Consider the following 26,965-nt stretch of genomic DNA (forward strand, 5'->3'; position numbering starts at 1 on the left):
ACCTCAAGTGACCAACCCTGCAACCGTTGGCCTGCTGCTGTTATGCCACACAACTAATTGAAAAGCTGTATATTGTTCTCCAGCACAACATTGCTGACAATGTCACCACTGCTTTCCTTAGAAACGCAGAAGTTTGACGTCGCTCTTATTGGTCGTTCTCTTTTTGCTCTTTGCGAAGCTTAGGCCCAGGCGGTGCACGCACGCTTGGAACCTTGAGTTTTCGCGCTGGCTTTGACAAGTACTTAGGGCAATTAGGAAAAATTCGCCGCACAGAATCTCCCTCAAGAGCCCACTTGTAACGCGGTATGACAACTACGTCACCATGAACTTTGCGAACGAAGTCTTTCACAAAAATTGGCAGTGGCTTGGCTCGGCTATGGCAGGATATACGTAGCGAAAGCTAAGGCATAGCATGGCTAGCCTTGGTTAATCTTGATTGCAAGTCCATGTTAGTGTGGTTGTCTAGCTATGTTGCGGCGTTTATCCAGTCGTTCAGCGCGCTGTTCGTCTGTTTACTGGGCGATTCGTTTCCTCTTCATCCCGTTCTGATGGAAATTCCAGGCCTCCTCCTGCTAATCAGAATTGTCGCCGTCAATACTGCCGCCTCGACGTTGGTTACGGCGCACGCGAGCTCTCCTTTTCAATCCTCCGACATATTATCAGGCGTGCGACGCAGCTAGCAAAGCGAGTGGAGGCTAGCGCAACGACGAGGAACGTGGTGTGACGTCATACCGAACGGTGGCGGCGGAACACCTGTGGATCGGTTATACTAGTGTGACATGCGCAGTAGTTACTAGGGAGCTAGAGAGAGAGAAATATCCGCGGCGCGGCGCGCATTGTGAAGTCATGTGTCTCCTCGGAGCACCGCCGCGGCGAAATCGCAAGTTCGCGGCCAGTAAAGCTTTCGCTGTATTATCTTCCTCGTGAAAGTGGAGGTCGCAGACAGCGCATGAGCGGAACAGCTCCTTATCCAATCTGGGTATAGCCAGTGGCCACTATTGAAGGCGGACCTCGTCAGCGGGTGGCTTGAAAAATGTATTTTTTCAGCCGTGGATTTCGTCGAATCGTAGCCAGTTCGACAACTAGTCACAGAGCAACCAGGCATGTTTTCTCACATTCAGGACAGGTCACACCCAGACACGATATCTATGCACTTGCTATAATCAACGGCGATGAACCGTAGTCCCCCATTACGTTGAAAAACTGCGCTCGCCTAGATTTTAAGCGAGCAAATCTAGCTCCGTCGCACGATCCGCAAGACGCACAGCTCGGGCGCAAGGACGCCGCACGTTGTCGCGAATGTGCACACGCCCCACGAGCTGCGTCGATAGGTCTCGCTGGCACTCACAGTGATACACAACATCATTGAAGGCAACGAATAAGCACTCCACACGCCACCAAGCCGGCGTGGGCTTCGCCAGAGCAGTTGAAAAAAGACCGACGCACCGCCGACACCCACCGAAACTGCCGTCGCCACCGTCAAACCCAGCGCTGGCTTAAGCGGAAAGAGCGGGGTGGGGGGGGGGGGGGGGGGGCTAAGGAGGCTGCAGCCCAGGGCCTCACCTCGGACATTAGGAGAAGGGGGCCCATTTATTCTAACCTGCTTAGTATATGAAACCATGGACAACGGAACTTCGAGCGACATACATGAAGCGAGAAAACCAGAACGAGCCGACGGGGCCCCCCGCCAAATGTAACAGCATGCCTTTAGCCTTATGATTTGGGGAGAGCTTGTCAAACTGCGAAAACAGGAATCCCCCGCCCCCCCAGCGGGGCCCTCTTTCTTACGAAGCGAGGTGTGTTTGCTTGGAAGAGTTTTCGTAGTTTCCTGTCAGTCCGTCTGTCCGGTGCTGTCTGGAGAGGAGGGGCAAGAGGTAAACACCTAAAACATGTAAGATGGGATGAGGACCCTAAATCTCCGTTGCCCCTCATCACCCACCCTCCACCTCACAAATAGTTCCGCCGCTGTCCTCGTATAGAAAGGATGTGCTGCAGTACCCAACAGTGCCTCCCATTCGACTTTTCTTTACCGTGATGGTAATTTCGGCTGGGGAGGATGAGTCCGACAGCAGATGATGATGAGTCTCATGGCAGAATCTAGGCAGGAAAGGAAAGAAGACATCACACGTGCTTTTGTCCGCGTGCCGTGGGGCATGGAATGTTCACTGTTCGGGCTAGGGTTGTGGAAGAGTGAAGGGGGATGTTGGAGAGCTGGTCACAAAGGCCTATCTCCAGGACCCATTGCTGCCTAGTGGCTGTGCACCCTCGCCCGCTCTCGACGGGAAAAGTAGGTCAGACTGGCCGCCGAACTTTCCAGAAAGAAGTAGAAAAAGATGACTGAGAGGCGACGGAGGGCGCGTAACTTTGCCCGCGCGAGCTCGGTGTCGTTCGTTCTTGCTCTCGGTGTCGACGGAACAAAAGAAAAATCGAGAACCTACCAGAACAGACGATTGCTCCTAGTCAATAGGAAGGCGAGACCGGAACGGGAGGAGTGATTTTGTACGGAGAAGGAGGGGATTTGTACAAGGAACTCTATGCGCATGTGAACGCCTGCTTTGGCACTAGTAACAGAGAGATGCGACTCGCGTCTATAAAAGAAAGTTGATCGCCGGCTACGATTCAGCCCCGAACCGCCGGTTAAGCTTGCATAAGCCCGCCCGCTGATGAGCTCCCGGAGGACGCACCACTCTCGGCAAGCCACGGACCATCAAGGCAGCATGCGCGAGTCATCGGGGCGGCCACCGTTGGACACCTGCGGTCGCGTCAGACAGACGAAGTGCCCGGTGAACAATTACCATCCATTCATGCGAAGATGCTCGGTCGGAAGCATCAAAGTGGTGCATCTAAACGAAAGTCGAAATTAGAAAGACAAGAGCGTGAAAAGAAGCTACCAAAGATGACAAAGTACCTACTGAATGTAGCTTCCGCGGAGCAGTATGATCGCTCTACCCGGAGTACGTGTCAAACTCCCACTAGTACCGACTGTGTTTCTGTGGAGGACTTGCCAATTCCATCACCACGGTTTTCTGGCAAGAAGCAAGGTTTGACTCAACTTAGTTGTCTGGATCCTGTGAAAACGGTGCCAACCTTGGTCGTCCATATTTCTGAGCAACCGACGCTAACCGAGCCCTGTCCTGTTCCTGAGTCAGCAACGTCTATGCTACTCGACCGGGCTCCTGCCACAGAGCTCCAGGCGTCCGGTCCGCCACGCCCGATTTTACTACTGCGGATCAACAGGTGCTAAACCTCCCCGATGAGCCTCCTTCTATTGACGAGCGCCAAGAAACAACACTCCAAGAACCGGCTCACTTGTTTCCTGTTAGTTTGGCTTCAAATAATCATGTTACCACCCGCAAAGTGTGCCTCGAAAGGACGAATGAGACGGCTTCTCGTTGCGGCAACAGAGAAGTACAGACAACCCCGCAGCAAGCGGTACGTTGCGAGATTCTCCGAAGTGACCCTGCTAAGTGGCCGGGCTTTATTACTGACAGCTTTCGGAGTGTATGCCTTGAGAAAGGGCCATTGTATATTCAAAAATGGGCGGAAAATTATCCGTCTTCCGAGAGGCAATAGAAAACTCAGAAACGCTATATGTCGCCTCATCTTTTCGTGCGAAAGGCTGTAAATGAAGAGGCGTACGAGCGACACTGGTTAATGTACCGGAGTCCAAAGGTTCCCTTTACTGTTTCATGTGCAAACTATTTTCTATTTCAAGCAACCCCAGTGCTTTCACCACGCACGGCTTTTCTGATTGGAAAGGAGGAGAAGAAAAGGTTTGCGCACAATAAAATTGCGGCGGGCACCGGGACTACGTGGCAGCATGGCACGCCCACTCTAACTCGAGCAGCACAAATGACCAGGAGCTGGTTAAGCATCTTGTCACTGAGACCGCTTACTGGAGAGAGGTGTTGAAGCGCGTAGTCGTTGTAGTTAATCTTCCAGCTGAGCGGAACCTATCATTTAGGGGCAGTGAGGAGATTTTTGGTTCACCGAGAAATGGCAATTATACGGGAGTGCTTGAGGCCATTGCCAAGTTTGATCAATTTCTAGAGGGGCACATCAAACGCTACGGGAACAAAGGAAAAGGTCACCCATCGTATCTGTCAAAAACCATTTGTGATGAATTTATCCAGCATATGGCAAAGGCTGTCAAGGAACGTCTCGTTGGCGAAGTGAAACGCGCAAAATACTTCTTTTTAATTGTTGATTCGACTCCAGACCTTACTCACGTTGATCAGCTGTCAATTTGACCATACTATTTAAATGGTACGAACGCTTTCTTGAATTTGTTCCAAATGAATCGCATACCGGCTTGTATCTTTTCGATACCATGATGTCCCACATGACGACCAATGGCATCTCAATTGATGATTGTAGGGGCGAAGCTTATGATCATGCGAGTAATATGTCAGGAAAATACAAAGGACTGCAAGCTCAAATCAAGCACCTGAACGAATTGGCAGTCTACGTCCCGTGTGCTGGTCATTCACTGAACTTAGTTGGCGCGTGTAGCGTTGACAGTTGCCTTGAGGCAGTCAAATTGCTGTCTCACCTAAGCGATGGAGGTATCTTTTGGACAGCATGGGCGGAACTGGCCAGGAGCTTGTTTTGAAAAGTCTCTCTGAGACCAGGTGGTCAAGACACGCTGAATCATGTATGGTTATTCTGAGAAATTTCAATGCAATCCTGTGTTGCCTTGAAGCTATATCAAAGAACGAGGAAGAAAACGGTGACACTAGGAACGAAGCGCACTCTCTCTTCAAGAAAATGACAAAACTAGAGACTGCATTCATAGCGATTTCCTGGAGTGAAATCTTGGAGCGCTTTGACAAAACGAGCGTAGCACTTCAGAAACCAGGCCTAGGCATTTCAACTGCTGCAGACCTGCTGAGCTGTCCAGAAGACTTTGTTAATTATTGGCCATCTCTCTTTGATACCTTCGAAGAGAGAGCACGCACGTTAAGCACCAATCAATGTTATCAGGATTAGGGCAAACGCATCGTTTTGAGTAAGCGCTCGGACGAAAAAAGCGATAGTGCGCTACAAGGTAGAAAAAAGTGTGTCGTAGAGACCTACAATGTTGTACTTGACAGTATAGGCTCTGCGTTGCGAGTGCGAAAGCCTGCCTACACTGAACTCTGCGAAAGGATCGGAATCCTAAAATTGCTGACAGAAGTTCGGAGCGAGGCCTCTCTGGCATAGCAGGCTGAGAAGTTGGTGAAAACCTACAAAAATAATTTGGAGCCAGCATTTTCCGGTGAAATCGTTGAGTTTGCGAACTTTCTGCACATCTCTGTGTGCCAGAACATGAGTCCCCTGGGAATAATGAAGTTGCTGCTCGTAAGAAAGCTTATTGATGTGTTTTCGAACGTTTCTATTGCTTTGCGAATGTACTTAAGCATATCCGCGGTAAACTGAGACCGAACGATCGTTTTCCAAGTTGTCGCTGATAAAAAATCGCCTTCGTTCGAGCCTCCTTGACGACAAGGTGAACTCGCTTGCTATCATGTCCATTGAAAGTGACCTACTCCGCGATCTATCCTTCGAACAGACTATATCTGATTTCGCCAAAGCAAAGGCACGAAATATGCCATTTTAAAAGAGGACTGTTTGCGCTATACATGAATAGTTCCAATAAGTTCGTTGTGTCGCCTCCCAGCCTCCACGTTGCCAATGAAACGCTGAGCAGTGTAATTCAAGATATGCAAATCTTCGTTGTTCGTGTCTTGTTTGTTCTTTTTGTGATATTTAGCTTGCTTATAAAGAACTGTATTTTTGTTGTTTTTGATAGTTGCCCGTTTATTTGGTATCGTCCTTGCTTGTCTTACCTTTAACGAAAATATTTTCAATAATGTTTTGTAATTACTGTTGGTAATTTTCATCTGTATTCTAGTGCATCTTTATTGTGTTTGTATTGCCTTAAGTATTGTGTATATCTAATGCATATTTATAGAGTAATATGTATAACGTTTACTGATGTCTGATGCTTGAATTTTAATAAAGAATGTTTTGGATACAACCATGCGTCTCCTCACGGGATTAAACTTAGTGATGCAAACAAAGCCTAGCTTCAGAAGGATCGACATCTGAGCTGTGTTGTCTTTTCTACGTTCTTGTTCGTATTGAGTGCACTAAACAGTTCCTTAAAGCCCATCTTTTGCTGAAAACAGAATGCAGAATAATCGCAAAGTGAACATATGAGTTGGTGTTTACAAAAGCACGCGTTTCAAGCAAGTTTTGTTGTTTTCCTTATAATAATAACAATAATAATAATCCCGTTGATCGCACTTCGTTCTTTTTAATTTGGTGGAATTAAAATAAATGAAACATGGCATACTTCCAGTTGCGTAGCAGGCGACAGGGTGGGGTGGGGGGGGGGGGGGTTCAGTATAGGGAAAGGGGGCTCTGGGCTAACGCATGCGCGTTAGCCAGGAGACCCCATTTTTCTTAATCTGGCCCTGGTCAAACCCAACGACACCGGTCAATCGGAGACGAGCGCGCCCTCGCTTGGCGGAACATGCAAGAAGATGCAAACTTCCGCGGCGCGGGAGTTTGCAAACTGAAAGAGGTAATCTAGTAGCGTTGCTTGGAGAGTCCATATAATAGATATCGCAATAAAAAGAACCATTGATGCCTTTTGGGAAGCCTCTGAAAAGCGCGGAATAAATCGTGGCTTTGCCCGGCATCGGAAACTCCACCGCTTCCGAGACAGTAAAACCCCTCAATCTCCAAAAGTAGCGCCAACCACTTCCCTCCTCCTCCACTCGGCGCGGCCGCGACGGCGGCGCCGCCCGTGTTGGCCCTGCCGTAGCAGACGACGGCTAACACGCTACGGGAGGAAATCCGCGGAAGAGGTCGTTCACCGCCCTGCGGAGCAGTTTTTCCAATCGCGATCTTGATTCGTCAGTCGGCAACTGGCCTTAAGAATGTCGTGTTGGAATTGCGGAAAAAATAGAGAAAAGGACCATTATTTAAGACGTAAAACACGCCCACGTAGAGAGTTCATGTTGCTGAAACACGACTGATGCACGTGGTGTGCTCAAACGCGTGCGTAATTACCAGAGCTTCAGGTTTTGACAGCGTGTATGCGTACGTAAGTATGCGTACGTTGTTTCGTAGGTTCACATAGAGTGGATGTGGCGCATGCGATACCCATTTATTTAATCGGACGCATAAAATGTTAACGTTAATCAGTAAAAATGTTAATCCGTATCAGCGGGCCTCCGGTCCTTTGCGACGTTTCTCGGCCGTTATAATCCTGCACACAAAACGTGCGGCTAGCCGCTGCTCATGCCTCCAATATTGAGGACGCGCCCGGCAGCAGCCGGGATAGAGGCGAAATGCAAGAAGCCTGTAGAGAGATACCTCGTTGGTGTTCCTTAATTCTCCTCGCACGGGCGCGGTATGTTGCAGCAGTCGCTGGGCGTGTTTTTGTTTGCGGGATGCTTTGGTAATTGCGACGATAGATTGTTTTTTTATACAAGTACTGCTCCAGGAGGGCACATGTAACGGCTAACAGAGGCCTCTGGAGAGAACTTGACATTGCAAATACTGCCGTTGCCGCTTTGGTGCCCTGGAGGCACCGTCAGTAATACGAAATAATGACACGTTGTTACAACTAGTAAAGAAAATCTAATAAACAAGTACAGTCACGCCGAGGCGCCAACGTCTGGCGTAGTGCTTCCGCTCCCGCGCGAGAATAACAAGACGCCAACGAGGAATTTACCGGCACATATACAACTGCGATCAAAGTGCACTTTAGACATCCCCAGGCGACCTAAAGAAAGTTATCCGGAGCCATCCACTACGACGTCCCTCATAGGTTTATTCGCTTCGGGATATTAAGACGTTAATCACCACAAACGAAATGAATACATGCGGGCGTACATTCAAGCTAAACGACTGCAGCCGTAAGTCATAGCGAGCCTTGCGAAAGCGTCGAGAATGTGCTAACTTCAGGTGGAGTTCAAAACATAACATGAATAAAGTTGCTTTTATGTCACAGGCCGGCTGCAGGTGCGTACACGTTCGCCGCAAGACGAAACTACATGGAACAAAGAAAGCACATTGGAAATAAAATAAACTTAAACGCGCTAAAAGCACGCACAGCATGAACATATACACTTTTTTTGAAGCGGCAGGCGTGAACAAGGCTCAGAAGAGCTTGTGAGGAACCGTGGTATTTCACAAAGCCGTGCGTTTTTTGCCACTTCCTCAAAGTCAGCCCGCCCGATCCCATGTATCCACACTTTTATTTTTGCGTTGCGCTCCCCGGATGGTAAAGAAAGAGGCCTTTTGCAGTCGCTGTGTTCGTTGCGGCAACCGAAGGCGCACCAGCACGGCATCACAATGCATCACATCACGGCATCACAAGTTCTCGTCCCTAACACATTCGATTTGTTCCGCTAACGCACTCGATCAGTCCGTTTGCGCGTACTTTCGTCGCGCAGGGCAACAATGGCAGTCGGAGCGTGCTGGAAAGAAAAACTACAGAAAAGCGCGGCGCCTGCTTCCGCGCTGGAAAGAAAAAAATATACAAAAGTGCGTCACCTGCTTCCACGTGCCAAAGATTGACCAATGGGGAAGCGGAGGAGGCTTGGGCGACAGGAGGCGTGGAGGAGGAAACGTCAGGGAGAGCGGCGTGGCGGAAATATCTAAGAATGGCGCTACTTTTAAAAACTTTAGGGGTTTTACGATGCAGAGGTAATTGGCGCCATCTATCGGTAGAGCTGAAAAGCAACTCCGCTTCCGTTTACGACCTCTTAGATCCGCGCGCACGACGCGCGCCAATCCAGGAGGTCGTGCCCTTTCGCCCCTCCTCTCAACTCCTCTCCCCTTGCCCTCCTAGGTAACTCCCTCACTTTCGACTGCCTTCGCGCGCGCCTGCCGGCCCGACGGCACCTAAGCCTGCTGCGTGAAGTTTTATGTTTCGTTATCTGCTGTTATCGGGAAGCGTGCGCTGCTGTGCGTTGACCGGCGTGGGTTACGTCAGTTTCTTGGTCCTCAATAGCTGTGTGCTTCTATGAAGTCGAAAGCTTCTATGAAGACGTGGAATCGGCGATGGGTAAAGTCAAAACAAAATACAGTATACTGATGGGCGACTTCAATGCCAAGGTAGGCAAGAAGCAGGCTGCAGAGAAGGCAGTGGGGGAATATGGCATAGGCACTAGGAATAGCAGGGGAGAGTTATTAGTAGAGTTTGCGGAACAGAATAATATGCGGATAATGAATACCTTCTTCCGCAAGCGAGATAGCCGAAAGTGGACGTGGAGGAGCCCGAATGGTTCGACTAGAAATGAAATCGACTTCATACTCTGCGCGAACCCTGGCATCATTCAAGATGTAGACGTGCTCGGCAAGGTACGCTGCAGTGACCACAGGATGGTAAGAACTCGAATTAGCCTAGACTTGAGGAGGGAACGAAAGAAACTGGTACACAAGAAGCCAATCAATGAGTTAGCGGTAAGAGGGAAACTAGAGGAATTCCGGATCAAACTACAGAACAGGTATTCGGCTTTAACTCAGGAAGAGGACCTTAGTGTTGAAGCAATGAACGACAATCTCATGGGCATCATTAAGGAGTGCGCAATAGAAGTCGGTGGTAACGCCGTTAGACAGGAAACCAGTAACCTATCGCAGGAGACGAAAGATCTAATCAAGAAACGCCTATGTATGAAAGCCTCTAACCCTACACCTAGAATAGAACTGGCGGAACTTTCGAAGTTAATCGACAAGCGTAAGACAGCTGACATAAGGAAGTATAATATGGATAGAATTTAACATGCTCTCAGGAACGGAGGAAGCCTAAAAGCTGTGAAGAAACTGGGAATTCGCAAGAATCAGATGTATGCGTTAAGAGACAACGCCGGCAATATCATTACTAATATGGATGAGATAGTTCAAGTGGCTGAGGAGTTCCATAGAGATTTATACAGTACCAGTGGCACCCACGACGATAATGGAAGAGAGAATAGTCTAGAGGAATTCGAAATCCCACAGGTAACACCGGAAGAAGTAAAGAAAGCCCTGGGATCTGTGCAAAGGGGGAAGGCAGCTGGGGGAATCAGGTAACAGCAGATTTGTTGAAGGATGGTGGGCAGATTGTTCTAGAGAAACTGGCCACCCTGTATACGCAATGCCTCATGACTTCGAGCGTACCGGAATCTTGGAAAAACGCTAACGCAATCCTAATCCATAAGAAAGGGGACGAGAAAGAGTTGAAAAATTATAGACCGATCAGTTTACTGTCCGTTGCCTACAAAGTGTTTACTAAGGTAATTGCAAATAGAATCGGGAACACCTTAGACTTCCGTCAGCCAAAGGACCAGGCAGGATTCCGTAAAGGCTACTCAACAATAGACCGTATTCACACTATCAATCAGGTGATAGAAAAATGTGCGGAATATAAGCAACCTTTATATATAGCTTTCGTTGATTACGAGAAAGCGTTTGATTCAGTCGAAACCTCAGCAGTCATGGAGGCACTACGGAATCAGGGTGTAGATGAGCCATATGTAAAGATACTGGAAGCTATCTATAGCGGTTCCACAGCCACCGTAATCCTCCACAAAGAAAGCAACAAAATCCCAATAAAGAAAGGCGTCAGACAGGGAGATACGATATCTCCAATGCTATTCACAGCGTGTTTACAGGAGGTATTCAGATACCTGGAGTGGGAAGAATTGGGGATAAAAGTTGATGGAGAATACCTTAGCAACCTGCGATTCGCTGATGATATTGCCTTGCTTAGTAACTCAGGAGACCAATTGCAATGCATGCTCACTGACCTGGAGAGGCAAAACAGAAGGGTGGGTCTAAAAATTAATCTGCAGAAAACTAAAGTAATGTTTAACAGTCTCGGAAGGGAACAGCAGTTTACGATAGGTAGCGAGGCACAGGAAGTGGCAAGGGAATACATCTACTTAGGACCGGTAGTGACTGCGGATCCGGGTCATGAGACTGAAATAATCAGAAGAATAAGAATGGGCTGGGGTGCGTTTGGCAGGCATTCTCAGATCATGAACAGCAGGTTGCCATTATCCCTCAAGAGAAAAGTTTATAAGAGCTGTGTCTTACCAGTACTCACGTACGGGGCAGAAACCTGGAGGCTTGCAAAAAGGGTTGTACTTAAATTGAGGACGACGCAACGAGCTATGGAAAGAAGAATGATAGGTGTAACGTTAAGGGATAAGAAAAGAGCAGATTGGGTGAGGGAACAAACGCGAGTTAATGATAGCTTAGTTGAAATCAAGAAAAAGATATGGGCATGGGCAAGACACAGGACACGTAATAAGGAGGGAAGATAACAAATGGTCATTAAGAGTTACGGAATGGATTCCAAGGGAAGGAAAGCGTAGCAGGGGGCGGCAGAAAGTTAGGTGGGCGCATGAGATTAAGAAGTTTGCAGGGACAATATGGCCACAATTAGTACATGACCGGGGTAGTTAGAGAAGTATGGGAGAGGCCTTTGCCCTGCAGTGGGCATAACCAGGCTGATGATGATGATGATGACGACTCCGCGATGTTTCACCCGTTTCACGACTCGCACCGCTCGTGCATCGTGTAGGGTGCACGAATACCTCGAAAGCAAGCTCTGCAAGGTTGTTCCGGGTGCCTAAAGACAACAGGTGAGCGCGCAGACCCAAGGGCATGAGAAGACGCATGTACACGAACACGGCGCTCTGCATGTGTGTGCTGCAGGAGTATCCGTCCCTCTTGCAGGTAGAGGAAGCTGACAAAAACATGTTCCTCCTCATTGACACCTGGTATATGACTTGTTTTCCTGTGCCGAGTCTCATTCTGCAACTACACTAACTCGCCCAGCTTTCCATTCCGCCCTCCATGCTTTTTCTGTGTGTCACCGTTCTACAAACGTACTAACAGCTGAAAAATTACCGCTCGTACGTGTTTATGTATTATCTCAGTAATTGCCGATGGGAAAACCACGCGAACAACCTTCATATGTAGGCTTGATGCGCTTTTTTTCTGTAAAGCATGAGCATTTGCAAATGTTCTGTATGGAGATTTTTGGGTTCGTCTTTATTACACAAAGGAGTGCCCAGTAGGTATGACTTAGTGCCTATGTGACGTAATTTTATTGCTTAGCAATGCGTTCGTGGTGAAAGAAAAGTCGTGTTGTTGGCTTATTTTACCTGGTCTTTAATTGTGGAATAGGCCTTTCTGCGAATCTTTTCTATGTTCTGCTGCAAAAGCTGACTACCTTCTGTTCCCCCTAGGCACCGGTACTCAAGTTGCGGCGAAGTGCAAAATATTAGGATATTGTGTATTTCCGTTTTTAGTATAATGTTATTTTTTCAGCCATGTCTTTTTCATTTTGTTCAGTAGTACTGAACATGTCACGCCTTTCATATACATTTGTGCAGGTTTAAAAGTAAGCTCTTGTTTTTTGTATGGCTGTCGATCAAACAAATTTAGCATTTTGTTCCATTTTTATGTATTTTGCGTGTTATTGTTTTTGCCATTACGAGTGAATTTTCCCTTGCTTTAGTTGTCATGGCTATGTCATGACAACTAAAGCAAATCTGGAAATCTGGAGTCCGCCCCGACCCGCAGAAGACAGCTGCCATCGCAAATTTCCAGCAGCCTATCGACAAGAAGGTAGTGCGTAAATTCCTTGGCATGTGTGCCTACTACAGGCGCTTTGTCAAGGAACTATTGCACATCGCTGAGGCGCTGTGGACATATAACTAAATGTGATGTCGAGTTCAAGTGGGAAACGCCGCAGGCCAACGCATTTCAAGAACTACATGTACGATGGACAAGGCGCTTGTGAAGACAGGAAAGAGCCCAATGTAGAAGAAATCTGAAGCAGCAGAAGTTTGATGTGGGCGAGTTGGTTTTGCATACTTGACGAAAAGAGCGCTACGAAGACGCGGACTAAAAGAACAACATGTACGACGGACAAGGAGTCCGCGTCTTCATAGCGCTCTTTTCATCAAGTCTGCAAAACCAACTCGCCCACATCAAGCTTCTGCTGGTTCAAGAACTCAAACGGCGCATGCAGTCGCCACCGATACTTGCGCACTTCGACGAGGACGTCAATACCGTAATCCACGGTGACGACAGTAGCCTAGGCCTCGGTGCCGTCCTAGTCCAGCGGAAAGGCGGACTTGAGTGGGTGATAGCTGATTCTAGCCGGTCGCTGTCAAACGCGGAAGACAATTATTCTACGACCGAAAAGGAATGCCTCGCCATCATTTGGGCCACAGCAAAATTGCGCCCTTACCTATATGGCAGACCATTCAAAGTCGTCAGCGACCATCACGCGTTGTGTTGGCAAGCGAATTTAAAGGACCCTTCAGGATGCCTGGCATGGTGGAGCCTCAGACTGCAAGAATATGACATCACTGTAATCTACAAGCCCGGACGAAAACACTGCGATGTCGCGGAAAGACGACGAGGATGACGAAGGCTTCCTTGGAATAATAAGCGCGGAAGACTTCGCTGTACAGCAGCAAGCAGACATGGAGCTAAAAGGCCTCGTCAAGTATTTGTAACGGAACACCGGCGTTGTCCCTAGGGCATTTAAGTGCGGATTGTCTTCGTTTTTGCTTCAAAGCAAACTGCTCGTAAAGGAGTACTAGCACCTGCTACTTCCTCGTTCCCTCAGCACTGCGTCCAGAAGGAATGGACGCCCTACATGACGATCCGACAGCTGGGTACATCGGATTCTCCTGGATGCTATTGAAGATACAGAAAAGGTATTTCTGGCCGCGCCTGACTGCCGACGTAGACCGTTACGCCAAGGCATGCCGAGACTGCCGGCGGCGCAAGAGACCACCTACATGGCAAGCGGGATTACTACAGCCGATCGAGCCTCCTTGCCGACCATTTCAGCAGATCGGGATGGATCTGCTGGGACCCTTGCCGACGTCAACATGCGAAATAAGTGGATCGTCGTGGCGGCAGACAACCTCACCCTCTTTGCTGAAACGAAAGCTCTGCCGAAAGGTAGCGCAGCCGAAGTGACGAAATTCTTCGTTGAAAACATCGTGTTGCGAGATGGTGACTAAGAACTCCTCATCAACGACAGAGGAACGGCCTTTACAGCTGACGACACACAAGCCATCCTGCAATACCGCCAGACAAGCCACAGGAGGACAACTGTCTAGCACCAACAGACGAATGGTCTTACGGAGCGCCTAAATAAGACCCTTGCCGACATGCTGGTAGTGTACGTCGACGTCGAACGCAAGACCTGGGATGCCGTCCTGCCGTTCCTAACCTTCGCTTATAACACGGCGGTGCAAGAAACAACACAAATCATGCCGCTCAAGCTGGTTTACAGCACGATTCCGACGACGAGTCTCGACGCAATGCTGCCGCAAGTCACTGACGAAGTTAATCTTGTCGCCGCCTCCTACCTCCAGCTCGCCGAAAAAGTGCTACAGCTCGCCCGCCTGCGGATCAAGAAGCAGCAGAGGACCGACAGCCGACACTACAACCTTCGACGACGTTGCGTCGAGTACCAGCCCGGCGACCGTGTTTGCGTTTGGACCACAATATGCCGACGAGGACTTAGCGAGAAGCTTTTACGCCGCTATTTCGGACCCTACAAGATCATTCGAAGCATTGGCGCACTCGACTATGAGGTCGTGCCAGACGGCATTTCGCTATCACAGCAGCGCTGCTCACGACCTGAATATTCCACGTTGTGTGACTGCAGCCGTTCGAGCATAGCTGAACTTCCGGCTTTCTTTTTTGGACTGTATTACTTTGGGCTTGGGAGTGTGAGGCTCGGAGCAGGAGCTGTGGCGCTTGAAAGTAGCCTGGGCCCTGACGAACTAACCGACTGAGCTATCTTTCCGGGCAACATCGAAGGGTCACGAGTTCAAATCACCTGTTATGTTCCTTTTTTTTTCGCCCCTTTTTCTTTTTTTTCTTTCTTTTAATGTCTTTTCCTTTATTTTATCACTGTACGGGAACCCTCCTAAAATAAAAAAAAAGAAAGATATATATCTTCAAATATGTATGGCCTCACATGTGCAGGTCAAAAATACCAGGTTCTCTAGCCGAGTGCCATCCGTGCGGTATAACCGAGCTCAGATTGGTCCACCTTGACTGATCAAATAGGGCACCACTGTATATTAAATGAGGCGTACAACTCCTGCGGGACCCGCCGTGGTTACTCAGTGGCTATGGTGTTAGACTGCTGAGCACGAGGTCGCGGGATCGGATCCCGGCCACGGCGGCCGCATTTCGATGGGGGCGAAATGCGAAAACACCCGTGTACTTAGATTTAGGTGCACGTTAAAGAACCCCAGGTGGTCGAAATTTCCGGAGTCCTCCACTACGGCGTGCCTCATAATCAGAAAGTGGTTTTGTTACGTAAAATCCCACAATTTATTTTTAAATTTAACTCCTGCGGGGACGGTACAGTATCCGCCTCCCGTGCAAGAGGACCGTGATTCAAATCCCGGGCCGCACAATTCTCCACCGGAAAATACCAGAAAAAAAAAACAACCGTGTGTTGAGAAAATTGCACGAACAGGCCTGGAGTGCGGCCTGATCCCGGTGACCAGAAACGGTAACGCACTCTCTCACCAGAGCAGGATTGGCCACCCTGGTGCAGTACTTGGCCACAACCTCCTATATGAACACAACAATCAAACCCCGGCCCTCAGTCCCCAGCAGCTGCGAAGCAACTGACCACGGCGGCGGTCAGACCTGCGACGCTGCAGAGGGTGCTAAGAATGCCTGGCTCCGGACAGGCCACCATTGGAATATGAACCTGGCAACGTTTAACGCTAGAACGTTATCTAGTGAGGCGAGTCTAGCAGTGCTATTGGAGGAATTAGAGGGCAGTAAATGGGATATAATAGGGCTCAGTGAAGTTGGGAGGCCAAAAGAAGCATATACAGTGCTAAAAAGCGGGCACGTCTTGTGCTACCGGGGCTTAGCAGAGAGACGAGAACTAGGAGTCGGATTCCTGATTAATAATAACATAGCTGGTAACATACAGGAATTCTATAGCATTAACGAGAGGGTGGCATGTCTTGTTATGAAACTTAATAAGAGGTACAAAATGAAGGTTGTACAGGTCTACGCCCCTACATCTAGTCATGATGACCAGGAAGTCGAAAGCTTCTATGAAGACGTGGAATCGGCGATGGGTAAAGTCAAAACAAAATACAGTATACTGATGGGCGATTTCAATGCCAGGGTAGGCAAGAAGCAGGCCGGAGACAAGTCAGTGGGGGAATATGGCATAGGCTCTTGGAATAGCAGAGGAGAGTTATTAGTAGAGTTTGCAGAACAGAATAATATGCGGATAATGAATACCTTTTTCCGCAAGCGGGTTAGCCGAAAGTGGACGTGGAGGAGCCCGAATGGTGAGACTAGAAATGAAATCGACTTTATACTCTGCGCGAACCCTGGCATCATACAAGATGTAGACGTGCTCGGCAAGGTGCGCTGCAGTGACCATAGGATGGTAAGAACTCGAATTAACCTTGACTTGAGGAGGGAACGGAAGAAACTGGTACATAAGAAACCAATCAATGAGTTAGCGGTAAGAGGGAAACTAGAGGAATTCCGGATCAAGCTACAGAACAGGTATTCGGCTTTAACCCAGGAAGAGGACCATAGTGTTGAAGCAATGAACGACAATCTTATGGGCATCATTAAGGAGTGCGCAATAGAAGTCGGTGGTAACGCCGTTAAACAGGAAACCAGTAAGCTATCGCAGGAGACGAAAGATCTGATCAAGAAACGCCAATGTATGAAAGCCTCTAACCCTACAGCTAGAATAGAACTGGCAGAACTTTCTAAGTTAATCAACAAGCGTAAGACAGCGGACATAAGGAACTATAATATGGATAGAATTGAACAGGCTCTCAGGAACGGAGGAAGCCTAAAAGCAGTAAAGAAGAAACTAGGAATAGGCAAGAATCAGATGTGTGCGTTAAGAGACAAAGCCGGCAATATCGTTACTAATATGGATGAGATAGTTCAAGTGGCTGAAGAGTTTTATGGAGATTTATACAGTACCAGTAACACCCACGACGATAAGGTGAGAGAGAATAGTCTAGAGGAACTTGAAATCCCACAAATAACACCGGAAGAGGTAAAGAACGCCTTGGGAGCTATGCAAAGGGGGAAGGCAGCTGGGGAGGATAAGGTAACAGCAGATTTGTTGAAGGATGGTGGGAACACTGTCCTAGAAAGGTTGGCCGCCCTATATACACAATGCCTCATGACCTCGAACGTGCCGGAATCTTGGAAGAACGCTAACATAATCCTAATCCATAAGAAAGGGGACGCCAAAGACTTGAAGAATTATAGACCGATCAGCTTACTGTCCGTTGCCTACAAAGTATTTACTAAGGTAATCGCAAATAGAATCAGGAATACCTGAGACTTCTGTCAACCAAAGGACCAGGCAGGATTCCGTAAAGGCTACTCAACAATAGACCATATTCACACTATCAATCAGGTGATAGAGAAATGTGCGGAATATAACCAACCCTTATATATATCCTTCATTGATTACGAAAAAGCATTTGATTCAGTCGAAACCTCAGCAGTCATGGAGGCACTACGGAATCAGGGTGTAGATGAGCCATATGTAAAGATACTGGAAGCTATCTATAGCGGTTCCACAGCCACCGTAATCCTCCACAAAGAAAGCAACAAAATCCCAATAAAGAAAGGCGTCAGACAGGGAGATACGATATCTCCAATGCTATTCACAGCGTGTTTACAGGAGGTATTCAGATACCTGGAGTGGGAAGAATTGGGGATAAAAGTTGATGGAGAATACCTTAGCAACCTGCGATTCGCTGATGATATTGCCTTGCTTAGTAACTCAGGAGACCAATTGCAATGCATGCTCACTGACCTGGAGAGGCAAAACAGAAGGGTGGGTCTGAAAATTAATCTACAGAAAACTAAAGTAATGTTTAACAGTCTCGGAAGAGAACAGCAGTTTACGATAGGCAGCGAGGCACTGGAAGTGGTAAGGGAATACATCTACTTAGGGCAGGTAGTGACCACGGATCCGGATCATGAGACTGAAATAACCAGAAGAATAAGAATGGGCTGGGGTGCGTTTGGCAGGCATTCTGAAATCATGAACAGCAGGTTGCCACTATCCCTCAAGAGGAAAGTGTATAACAGCTGTGTCTTACCATTACTCACCTACGGGGCAGAAACCTGGAGGCTTATGAAAAGGGTTCTGCTGAAATTGAGGACGACGCAACGAGCCATGGAAAGAAGAATGATAGGAGTAACGTTAAGGGATAAGAAAAGAGCAGATTGGGTGAGGGAACAAACGCGGGTAAATGACATCTTAGTTGAAATCAAGAAAAAGAAATGGGCATGGGCCGGACATGTAATGAGGAGGGAAGATAACCGATGGTCATTAAGCGTTACGGACTGGATTCCAAGGGAAGGAAAGCCTAGTAGGGGGCGGCCGAAAGTTAGGTGGGCGGATGACATTAAGACGTTTGCAGGGACAACATGGCCACAATTAGTACATGACCTGGGGGTAGTTGGAGAAGTATGGGAGAGGTAACTAGGCTGATGATGATGAAGATGATGATACTTTGGGCTTTGTTTCTTTGTTATTTTGTTACTCTTTAATAAGTGCCCTCTGGTTTTTTTTAGCTCTCTTGTTATGTTTGTAGCGTCGGGACGATGCATTTTGACAGGGGGCATTGACACGTGTACTTGTTTATCTTTTTCGGGTGACCACTTTTCACAGTATAACAAATGTGATCGCTCAGCGTGGGACGCGCTCACATGTATCGCAAGTTCCTCGAATGGTATTGGTGGTGCTTTCTGCTGTCTGTTGTCCCCGAAACTTCTGTAATCTGATTGGATGTGCGACGCGAATTGTGTAGGACTTTCCGGGAGAGACGCGGGCACCAGCGATTACTTGGAACCTTCGATGGCTCATGTATAAAAGCCAGCGCGCTTAACCGATAGAGCAGGTTCCGGACCGTGTTCGTCGTTATTGCTGTAAGTTTACCCAATAAATGTTTGTTGCGTCATTCAACGGTTTTCCGCTGTATTATTCAAATCACTACTACATGACAATATTATTTACGCCCATAGAAACATCAGTGGTTCGAGACTGTGATACAATTGATATGAAAATATAGTAAAATGGTGGTTATTATCAGCGACTCCCTCCAGATATCCATCGCTGTCTTCGTCAGACAACACCCATATGCACACTTGTGTACAACATTAAAAGTTTATATGTAGGTTAGGCAGGCACCCCCGAACAAGCCTAGTCTTCAGTACAGTGTATGCCCACCTTTCGTTTATTTTTCTTCAAGTGAATCCGCGAGGCAAGTCATGTTGTCAATGAGCCTTGCACATGTCTATGGGTTGTCGTTATTTTCACACCAAAGTACCGGTAAAAATAGAAGGCCATCTTAGCAAGCTGCGCCGTTGCACTTGACCCACAGTAACGACTTATTGAGATATTATGTCACCCTTTCGTCCACTCCTCTTAAGATTTGCCGCAAAATGTACACGTTAATTGTTGTTTGTTTGTTGGTAGGCTCAGCAGATAGTTCCTCGCTGCCATTTCGTATGCTGCGCCACGGCTGCCACTATCTGCTGGCGAATCGTTCATGTTCATACCTTCCGGTAGGAGTCTTACCAAGCATCGGCTTCGTTGGATAACGTGTAAGTTTCTTCATAGGCACCGCGCCACACCTCGGTGAATGTTGTCGCACATGAGATGGGTTTATTGCAGTGAAGGAATGGGAGAGGAGAAACATTAAAGAATAGGTGCCAGTTCTTGTTCGGCTTTGCGGCACAAGTACTAATATGTATAACAATATATTGCGGCGCTGCAGCGCTTAGCGTAGCCTTGAACACCGTGCCGAATTAAACTATTCAAGAGGCTCTGACTGATTGAAAAGGAATTTCTTGTTCAAAATATATTTGCTGTATTATGATTTAAGCTTTTGCCCTGTGCCTCGGGATAAAGTTTTCAACACAACTGGACCGCTATAATGCAAGTGTTCCTATAAGTCAGTTATATTTTCTATTTCGAGGTCATGAGTAAGTCGCGGAGACTGGGGAGAAGTGCAAACACACACGTATGCCTAGATTTATGTACATGTTAAAGAATTTCACGTGGTGAAAATAATTCCGGTGTAAGTATCAGGCACTATGCTCGCACCTGGTAATCAGATCATGACTTTAGCACGTAAAGCCCTAGAAGTTAATCTTTCTATTCCGTTCTTATCAACTCCCGTTCACGGCCTGTCGAACGTAGGCGGAGTGTCTCGAGAACCAGTGAAAAGAAATAGCATATGCGCGAACAGAAATAACATATGGAATAGAACCATTACAATACCATGGCCCCAATTTTTTGACGTCTGACGTGGGCTGCTAATATGTCCTTTGGATAGCGCCCAGCGATCTTCATTGCGACTGTACCACAAGAAATCTTAGTGAACATCACAAAGTGTCATTTATCTAGCTGTCATCGTAAACAAATCGGAAAAAAAAGTGACAGAAAACTTCACGGAACTGTGATATGCCGACGGAGCAGAAAATAAGCAACGCATGCTCACGCACACTTACCCATCGGAGGTCTGATCCCGACTGCCCACTCACCCATGAGCGGTCGGCTCCTGAGTGTGCGCATAGGGCAACGCCCGCTCCCCCTTTATTGGCTCCATGCTTCGCCGGTCCCCGCCCATTGTGTTGCAGCAGATCGATGACAGGCGCTTCTCGCAGTCAGTGCCGGTTTGAAACTGATTTTTGCACAGGCTACGCTGATGAGCTTGACTAGCGCCCAGTTAGGAAATACGTTACTTCAAAAACACAGATGTTGAGTGGCATTGACGACTATAAATTGACAGACACACTTCCAGCTGATTTATTTGCAGAAAAAAGCATTCAACACGTGCACAAAAAAAAAACACGGAAGAAGAACATCCACCAAAGTACTTAATGAAAAACATCCACCTACGCAGGACGATAAATTAATTGCCATGGACACAATACACAAATTCCTTTACGCATGCATTACCTTCATTCTTGGCAAAATAGGACTCGGCCAGCTCACGGGCAAGTGTGTCAGAACTTGTTTGTATAATTCGACTATCCGATAGCACAGGGTTTTACGGGCGCCACTTATAATGATGAATGAGCTTGTGTCATTTTTGTTGACAGTGCGTGTTCTCGTATCAGCTTTCTTATGCATTGGCCGGTATTTTCGATGTACGCCTTCGGGCAGCTGAACGTAATCTCATAAGTGACACCGACAGAGTGCTCTACGAAAAAGCACCGCATATGTTCTACCTTTTTTTTTTTTTTGACGACCGGGTTTTCTTTTCCTTTGTTCATTGCAGGGTGTGACGTCTCAACACCACGAAGGCGTTAATTAGACGCTTGTCACAAGTCAAACCACCACAAATTTATCAGTGCCTATCCAGACTTCAACGCAGTGTAGACACCGCCCTTACAAAAATATTTTGTGTTTTTTTAGAAAGCCTTTTGAATTTTTTATATACAACTCTACTGTGTTTATTTTCATTGCCTATAGAATATTCCTATCGAGTTCCAAAAGGTATTTGGCCACCGTATTCTTATAGGAACTCTGAAGACACATTTCCATAGAACATTTCTATCGAGGTGTTTAGAGATGCTAAAGACAAGTTTCTATAGCATATTTGTATCGAATTGCTTTATAGACGCTAAAGACCAATTTCTATGGAATATTTCTATGGAGTTGTTCTACAGATGCTAGAGACAAATTTCTATAGAATATTTCTGTCGAGTTGCTTCGGAGATGCTAAAGAAGGAAAAGGCCATTGTGTCCTCCTTGGACAGGCTTCAATCTTCAGCTATCGCCGTCGAGGGCAAAGGAGGCGAGTCGCATGACGGCGATCCAGGTGCACTCGTGCCATCACGAGAGCCCATCGCTTCAAATTTTATCTTCAATTCTAGAATTTCTTTTTCACTTTTTTGCTCTTCGCGCGCTCATACGTGTTGATATTGTTAATTTTCCAAGAACGCCATCGTCTCGTCCTTCGACAGGTTTCAGTGTTTAGCTATCGCCGCCTAGGGCAAAGAAGGTGAGTCGGATGACCCCAATCAGGGTGTGCTCGTGCCATCACGAGAGCCCGCGCCCATTTCTGCTAGTTTTTCCTCCAATTCTAGAATTTCTCTTTCTCATTTGTGCCCTTCGCACGTTCGTTTCATTTCATTTCATTTTATTACCTTAAAGACCCCATTCGGGGTATTACATAAGGGGTGGTTAACATGTGAACATAGGAAAAGGCAGGTGTTACATTGAAATACAAGTTTCAACAGTTTCTAGAAATTGTGAATGACATGTGATGGCAGCGACATTAATGGGTAGGTCGTTCCAGTCCTTGGCAGCTCGAGGAAAAAATGATGATTGAAAAGTGACAGTTCGTGTTCGAGGACGAGAAACTTGGAGTTGATGGCTGGTGCGCTGTGACATGCGTGAAGATGATGGCGTGACGTAAGGCGGGCGGCTTAGTGAGCTGTAAAAAAATTTGTGATAAAGAGAGAGCGTGGCGATGCGACGACGAAAAGCAAGAGATGCCAAGCTAGATTGTGCCTTTAAGTGTGAAACGCTGATGTTATATGAATATGAAGAATGGATGAATCTAGTCGCACGATTCTGAACCGACTCGAGTGCATTGATGATATATGTTTGATGAGGGTTCCAGATGGCGGCGGCATATTCCAGTTGTGGCCTGACGAATGATTTGTATGCGAGTAGTTTGACGTGCTGTGGAGCATGACGAAGATGACGCCTCATGAACCCAAGGGACTTGTTTGCTGACGAGATTACGTTAGTAGCATGCGCATTCCAGGAAAGGTCGTGGGACAGGGTTACGCCTAAGTACTTATAGGTTAGAACTGATTCTAGTGGGACGTTTGCAATTGTGTAAGTAGACAGATAAGGATTACGACGGCGGGAAATTGAAATAAATTTGCACTTGTTAGGGTTCAAGGCCATTTGCCAACGGTTGCACCAGTCCTGCACGTTATTAAGGTCATTATGGAGAGATGCTTGGTCAGAGATGTTAGTCACAGTACGATAAATCACACAGTCGTCACCGAACATACGAATAGGACAAGATACATGCAGCGGAAGATCGTTAATGTATATTAGGAAAAGAAGCGGTCCTAAGACTGAGCCTTGAGGGACACCTGAAGTGACAGGGAGGGGTTCGGAGGAGGCGTTATTGACAAAGACGAACTGGGAACGATTAGTAAGGAATTCTTTTATCCATTGTACTACAAGAGGATCCAAGTTCAATCTAGATAATTTTATTAGCAAGCGGTTATGAGGCACTGTGTCAAAAGCTTTAGAGTAGTCTAGAAAGATTGCATCGGTTTGAACGTTGTTATCAAGATTAACGTGGAGATCATTAAGGAAGATAGCTAGTTGTGTTTCACATGAAAGCCCTTTACGAAAACCATGTTGTGAAGGATGAAAGAAGTTTTCCGAGTCTAAAAAGTTCATGATATGCGAGTATATGACATGTTCCATGATTTTGCAAGGAACACTAGTTAATGAAATGGGGCGGTAGTTTAAGGGGGAGTCTGTGTTACCTGCTTTGAATACTGGAACGACCTTTCCCACTTTCCAATCATCCGGTAAAGTACCTGTAGACAATGATTGCGTGAACAACAGAGTGAAACATGCCGCGGATATATGCTTAGTATTCATTAGGATCTTTGAGTTAATTTCGTCTACACCAGAAGAAGTACATAATTTGTTTTTTTTCTATGATTGATAGTATACCATCTACCGAAAATACAATGGGTGGCATATCTGATGTTATGTTAGTGGGTAGTGGAGAGTCTGGAGTGGTAGTTTCTTTTGTAAACACGGAAAAAAATGCTGTGTTGAATATATCGGCGCACTCGGCGTCCGTGGCGGTGTCGCCTGCTGCATTCGTCACGCTGATGGTACGAGCTTCTTTGGGATTTAAAATGCGCCAGAACTGCCGAGGATTTTGAGTAAGTAGCTTGGGCAGGTCGACGTTATAAAAAGATTTTTTAGCAGTGCGAAGGGCACTCAGGTAGGCGTTCTCTGCCGTGTAGTATCTTGACCAAGCCTCGGTGCTTCCAAGACGCGTGGCTAGCCGGAAGCGACGTTTCTTTTGGTTTTCAAGCTTCTTTAAATCTCTGGTGAACCATGGCTTATTTTGATTAGTGTGCATAGTTATTCTTGGTATATGTTTGTTTACGAGTTCATTAATTTTATTTTTAAATAGTGTCCAGTTTTCTTGAGGCGAGCGCATATGGAATAATGTCTCAAAAGTAGAAAAGAAGTCACGTAACTCGTAATTAATAGCTTCGTAGTTCCCTTTATCATACAGGCATATAGTTTTGTTAGATTTTGGTTGTCGCATGGGTTGAAAGTTGAAGGTGGCATGGATTACTTTATGATCACTTACCTCACGGAGGTAAGTTATGGATGATAGACTGTCAGGATGGCTGCTTAGTATAAGGTCGAGTACATTAGATGTGTCTTTTGTAACCCGCGTAGGCTCTAGCACAAGTTGAGTTAGACTGAAATTAAGACACACATTAACAAATTCTTTAGCAGCTTCATTGCCTGTGATTAAAGCACTATTGTTAGTCCAGTTGATTCGCGGAAAATTAAAGTCACCGAAAAGCAGGATTTCTGCGTTAGGGTGTTTTTTCCTAAGTTTGCTCAAGATGTTATTAAGTTTATGCGAAAAATCAGGAGTGTTATGTGGTGGTCTGTAACAAACGCCCAAGAGAACAGTCTGTGGTGAAGCGCGGCAGATTAGCCATATTATTTCCAAGTCAGTCTCAATGGTTGCAAGCGTGCACGATAAATGGTGATGCGCGGCGATTAGCACACCACCACCTCGTGAGATTTCGCGGTCTTTCCGGAAAAGGCAGAAATTCGGCAAGTCAGCAAGAACCTCAGTATCGGTAAAATCGTCAGTGAGCCAGGTTTCAGTTATTATCAGCAAATTGCTGTTAGACGACAACACGGGGTTAGACAGAATATCGCGTTTTGGAAGGAAGCTGCGTGCGTTGGCAAAGATTACGGAAAGGTAGAGGTTAGCTCGTGTCGATACCGTAGGGCGTTTCCCGCGTCGAGTTGGCTGCTATTGCAATTCTTTGACACTCTGTGTGCGTTCATCGAAAACATAGCGCTTATTACCCATAAACAGAGTTTTAAAGCGCAGGGAGTAAGGTGCTGATTTGCTTTTTGCGAATGATAGAAGGTGTCTGCGGGCCAATTGAACAGGACGCGTAAAATCCTCGCCAACGCTGAAGTTTGTTCCTTTAAATTTAGGGCCGTTAGAGAGAACAAGATCTTTTGTTTTATGAAAGGTGAACTTCACTATTATGGGGCGGTTACGATTAGCTGCACGATTGCCCAAGCGGTGCGCGCGCTCGATTTCTTTTGGGTCAAGAGTGATGCTCATATGTTTGCGACAGTGGTCAATGATTATGTGCTCCGATTGCGCGAACGACTCTGACCCTGAAGATTCATCAATACCATAAAAAATTAGATTGTTGCGCCGAGAATGATTCTCGGCATCATCAAGACGCGCTTCCAGCCTCTGAATTGTGTGTGCTGCACAGGCAGCATCACTCTTCACGCTTTCTATATCAGAACGCAAGGGGATTAGGTTTTGGTAGTGGGTCTCCAGGTTCGTCATGCGCACGCTCAGATCAGATATTGCTTTGTCAGTTGTTAGTAACTGAGACTTGAGGCCTTGAATCTCGGTGATCAGTTGCGATTGACCTGCGGATAGGCTCTTAAGTTCCTTTAGTACGGCTTGACTATCAGGTCCAGAGTTAGTGTCGATGTCACCCGCCAGCAACAATAAAGAGCGAATAACATCACAACACTGAACAACAATGGAAAGGCAGCAATGTGGGCCCGGCAGCTGCAGTAGAAAGTAATTACTTGAACGCTTCGTGAAAAGACTATGATTTACTAACCTGCATGTAGAACATCAGCGGATTAGCGTGCTGTGTTGAAGCACAGCAGCCGGGCCCACAAAACGCCTCCGTGCGCGCCTGCTCTTTTATCTCTGATGGGCGAATTGATGTTGGTGGCGATAGGTATTCCGGCCGCAAGTCGAGTGACGCTGCCGGGAACAGTGGCGCTGCCGGACACACGGACGGTGTCAACGGTCTGGAAGTGATGCTGGCATTCATTGGGTGGTAGAAAGCAGTTGCGTCGTAGTCGACATGCCAGGCAGGATGCGGTTGGGGTGCGTCTAGAAAAGCCATAGCCAAGGCAGGGAACAGAACGTAGATCATCGTGGGAAGTGACACCTGCATGTAGAACATCAGCGGATTAGCGTGCTGTGTTGAAGCACAGCAGCCGGGCCCACAAAACGCCTCCGTGCGCGCCTGCTCTTTTATATCTGATGGGCGAATTGATGTTGGTGGCGATAGGTATTCCGGCCGCAAGTCGAGTGACGCTGCCGGGAACAGTGGCGCTGCCGGACACACGGACGGTGTCAACGGTCTGGAAGTGATGCTGGCATTCATTGGGTGGTAGAAAGCAGTTGCGTCGTAGTCGACATGCCAGGCAGGATGCGGTTGGGGTGCGTCTAGAAAAGCCATAGCCAAGGCAGGGAACAGAACGTAGATCATCGTGGGAAGTGACACCTGCATGTAGAACATCAGCGGATTAGCGTGCTGTGTTGAAGCACAGCAGCCGGGCCCACCTTTTGTGTCGCTTTTCGAAGAACGCCATCGTATCGTCTTTCGACAGGTTTAAATCTTTAGCTATCGCCACCTAGGGCAAGAAAGGTGAGTTGGATGACGTCGATCCAGGTGCACTCGTACCATCACGAGAGCGCTAGCGCATCGCTTCTAGTTTAATCTTCAATTATAGAATTCTTTTGTCTTTTACGCTCTTCGTACGTTCCTTCTTGTTAATTTTCGAAGAACGCCATCGTCTCATCCTTCGACGTGTTTTAATCGT

The 26,965-nt window shown here is 47.1% G+C and overlaps 1 protein-coding gene and 1 pseudogene across 1 annotated transcript in view; both read right to left on the bottom strand.

The window, feature by feature from the left end:
• The window catches only part of LOC129380402 (synaptic vesicular amine transporter-like), a 1,298,997-nt gene extending 1,278,365 nt beyond the window's left edge, over positions 1-20,632 (bottom strand). The window contains exon 1 of the mRNA XM_072286030.1: positions 20,569-20,632. Coding sequence (XP_072142131.1) covers positions 20,569-20,632 — 64 coding nt within the window. The remainder of the gene's footprint in view (positions 1-20,568) is intronic.
• Positions 20,633-20,842: 210 nt separating this feature from the next.
• On the bottom strand, positions 20,843-26,699 carry LOC129380371 (uncharacterized; annotated as a pseudogene).
• Between the last annotated feature and the right edge of the window lie 266 nt (positions 26,700-26,965).

Source organism: Dermacentor andersoni, chromosome 1, assembly GCF_023375885.2.
Source record: "Dermacentor andersoni chromosome 1, qqDerAnde1_hic_scaffold, whole genome shotgun sequence".
Classification (NCBI taxonomy): domain Eukaryota; kingdom Metazoa; phylum Arthropoda; class Arachnida; order Ixodida; family Ixodidae; genus Dermacentor; species Dermacentor andersoni.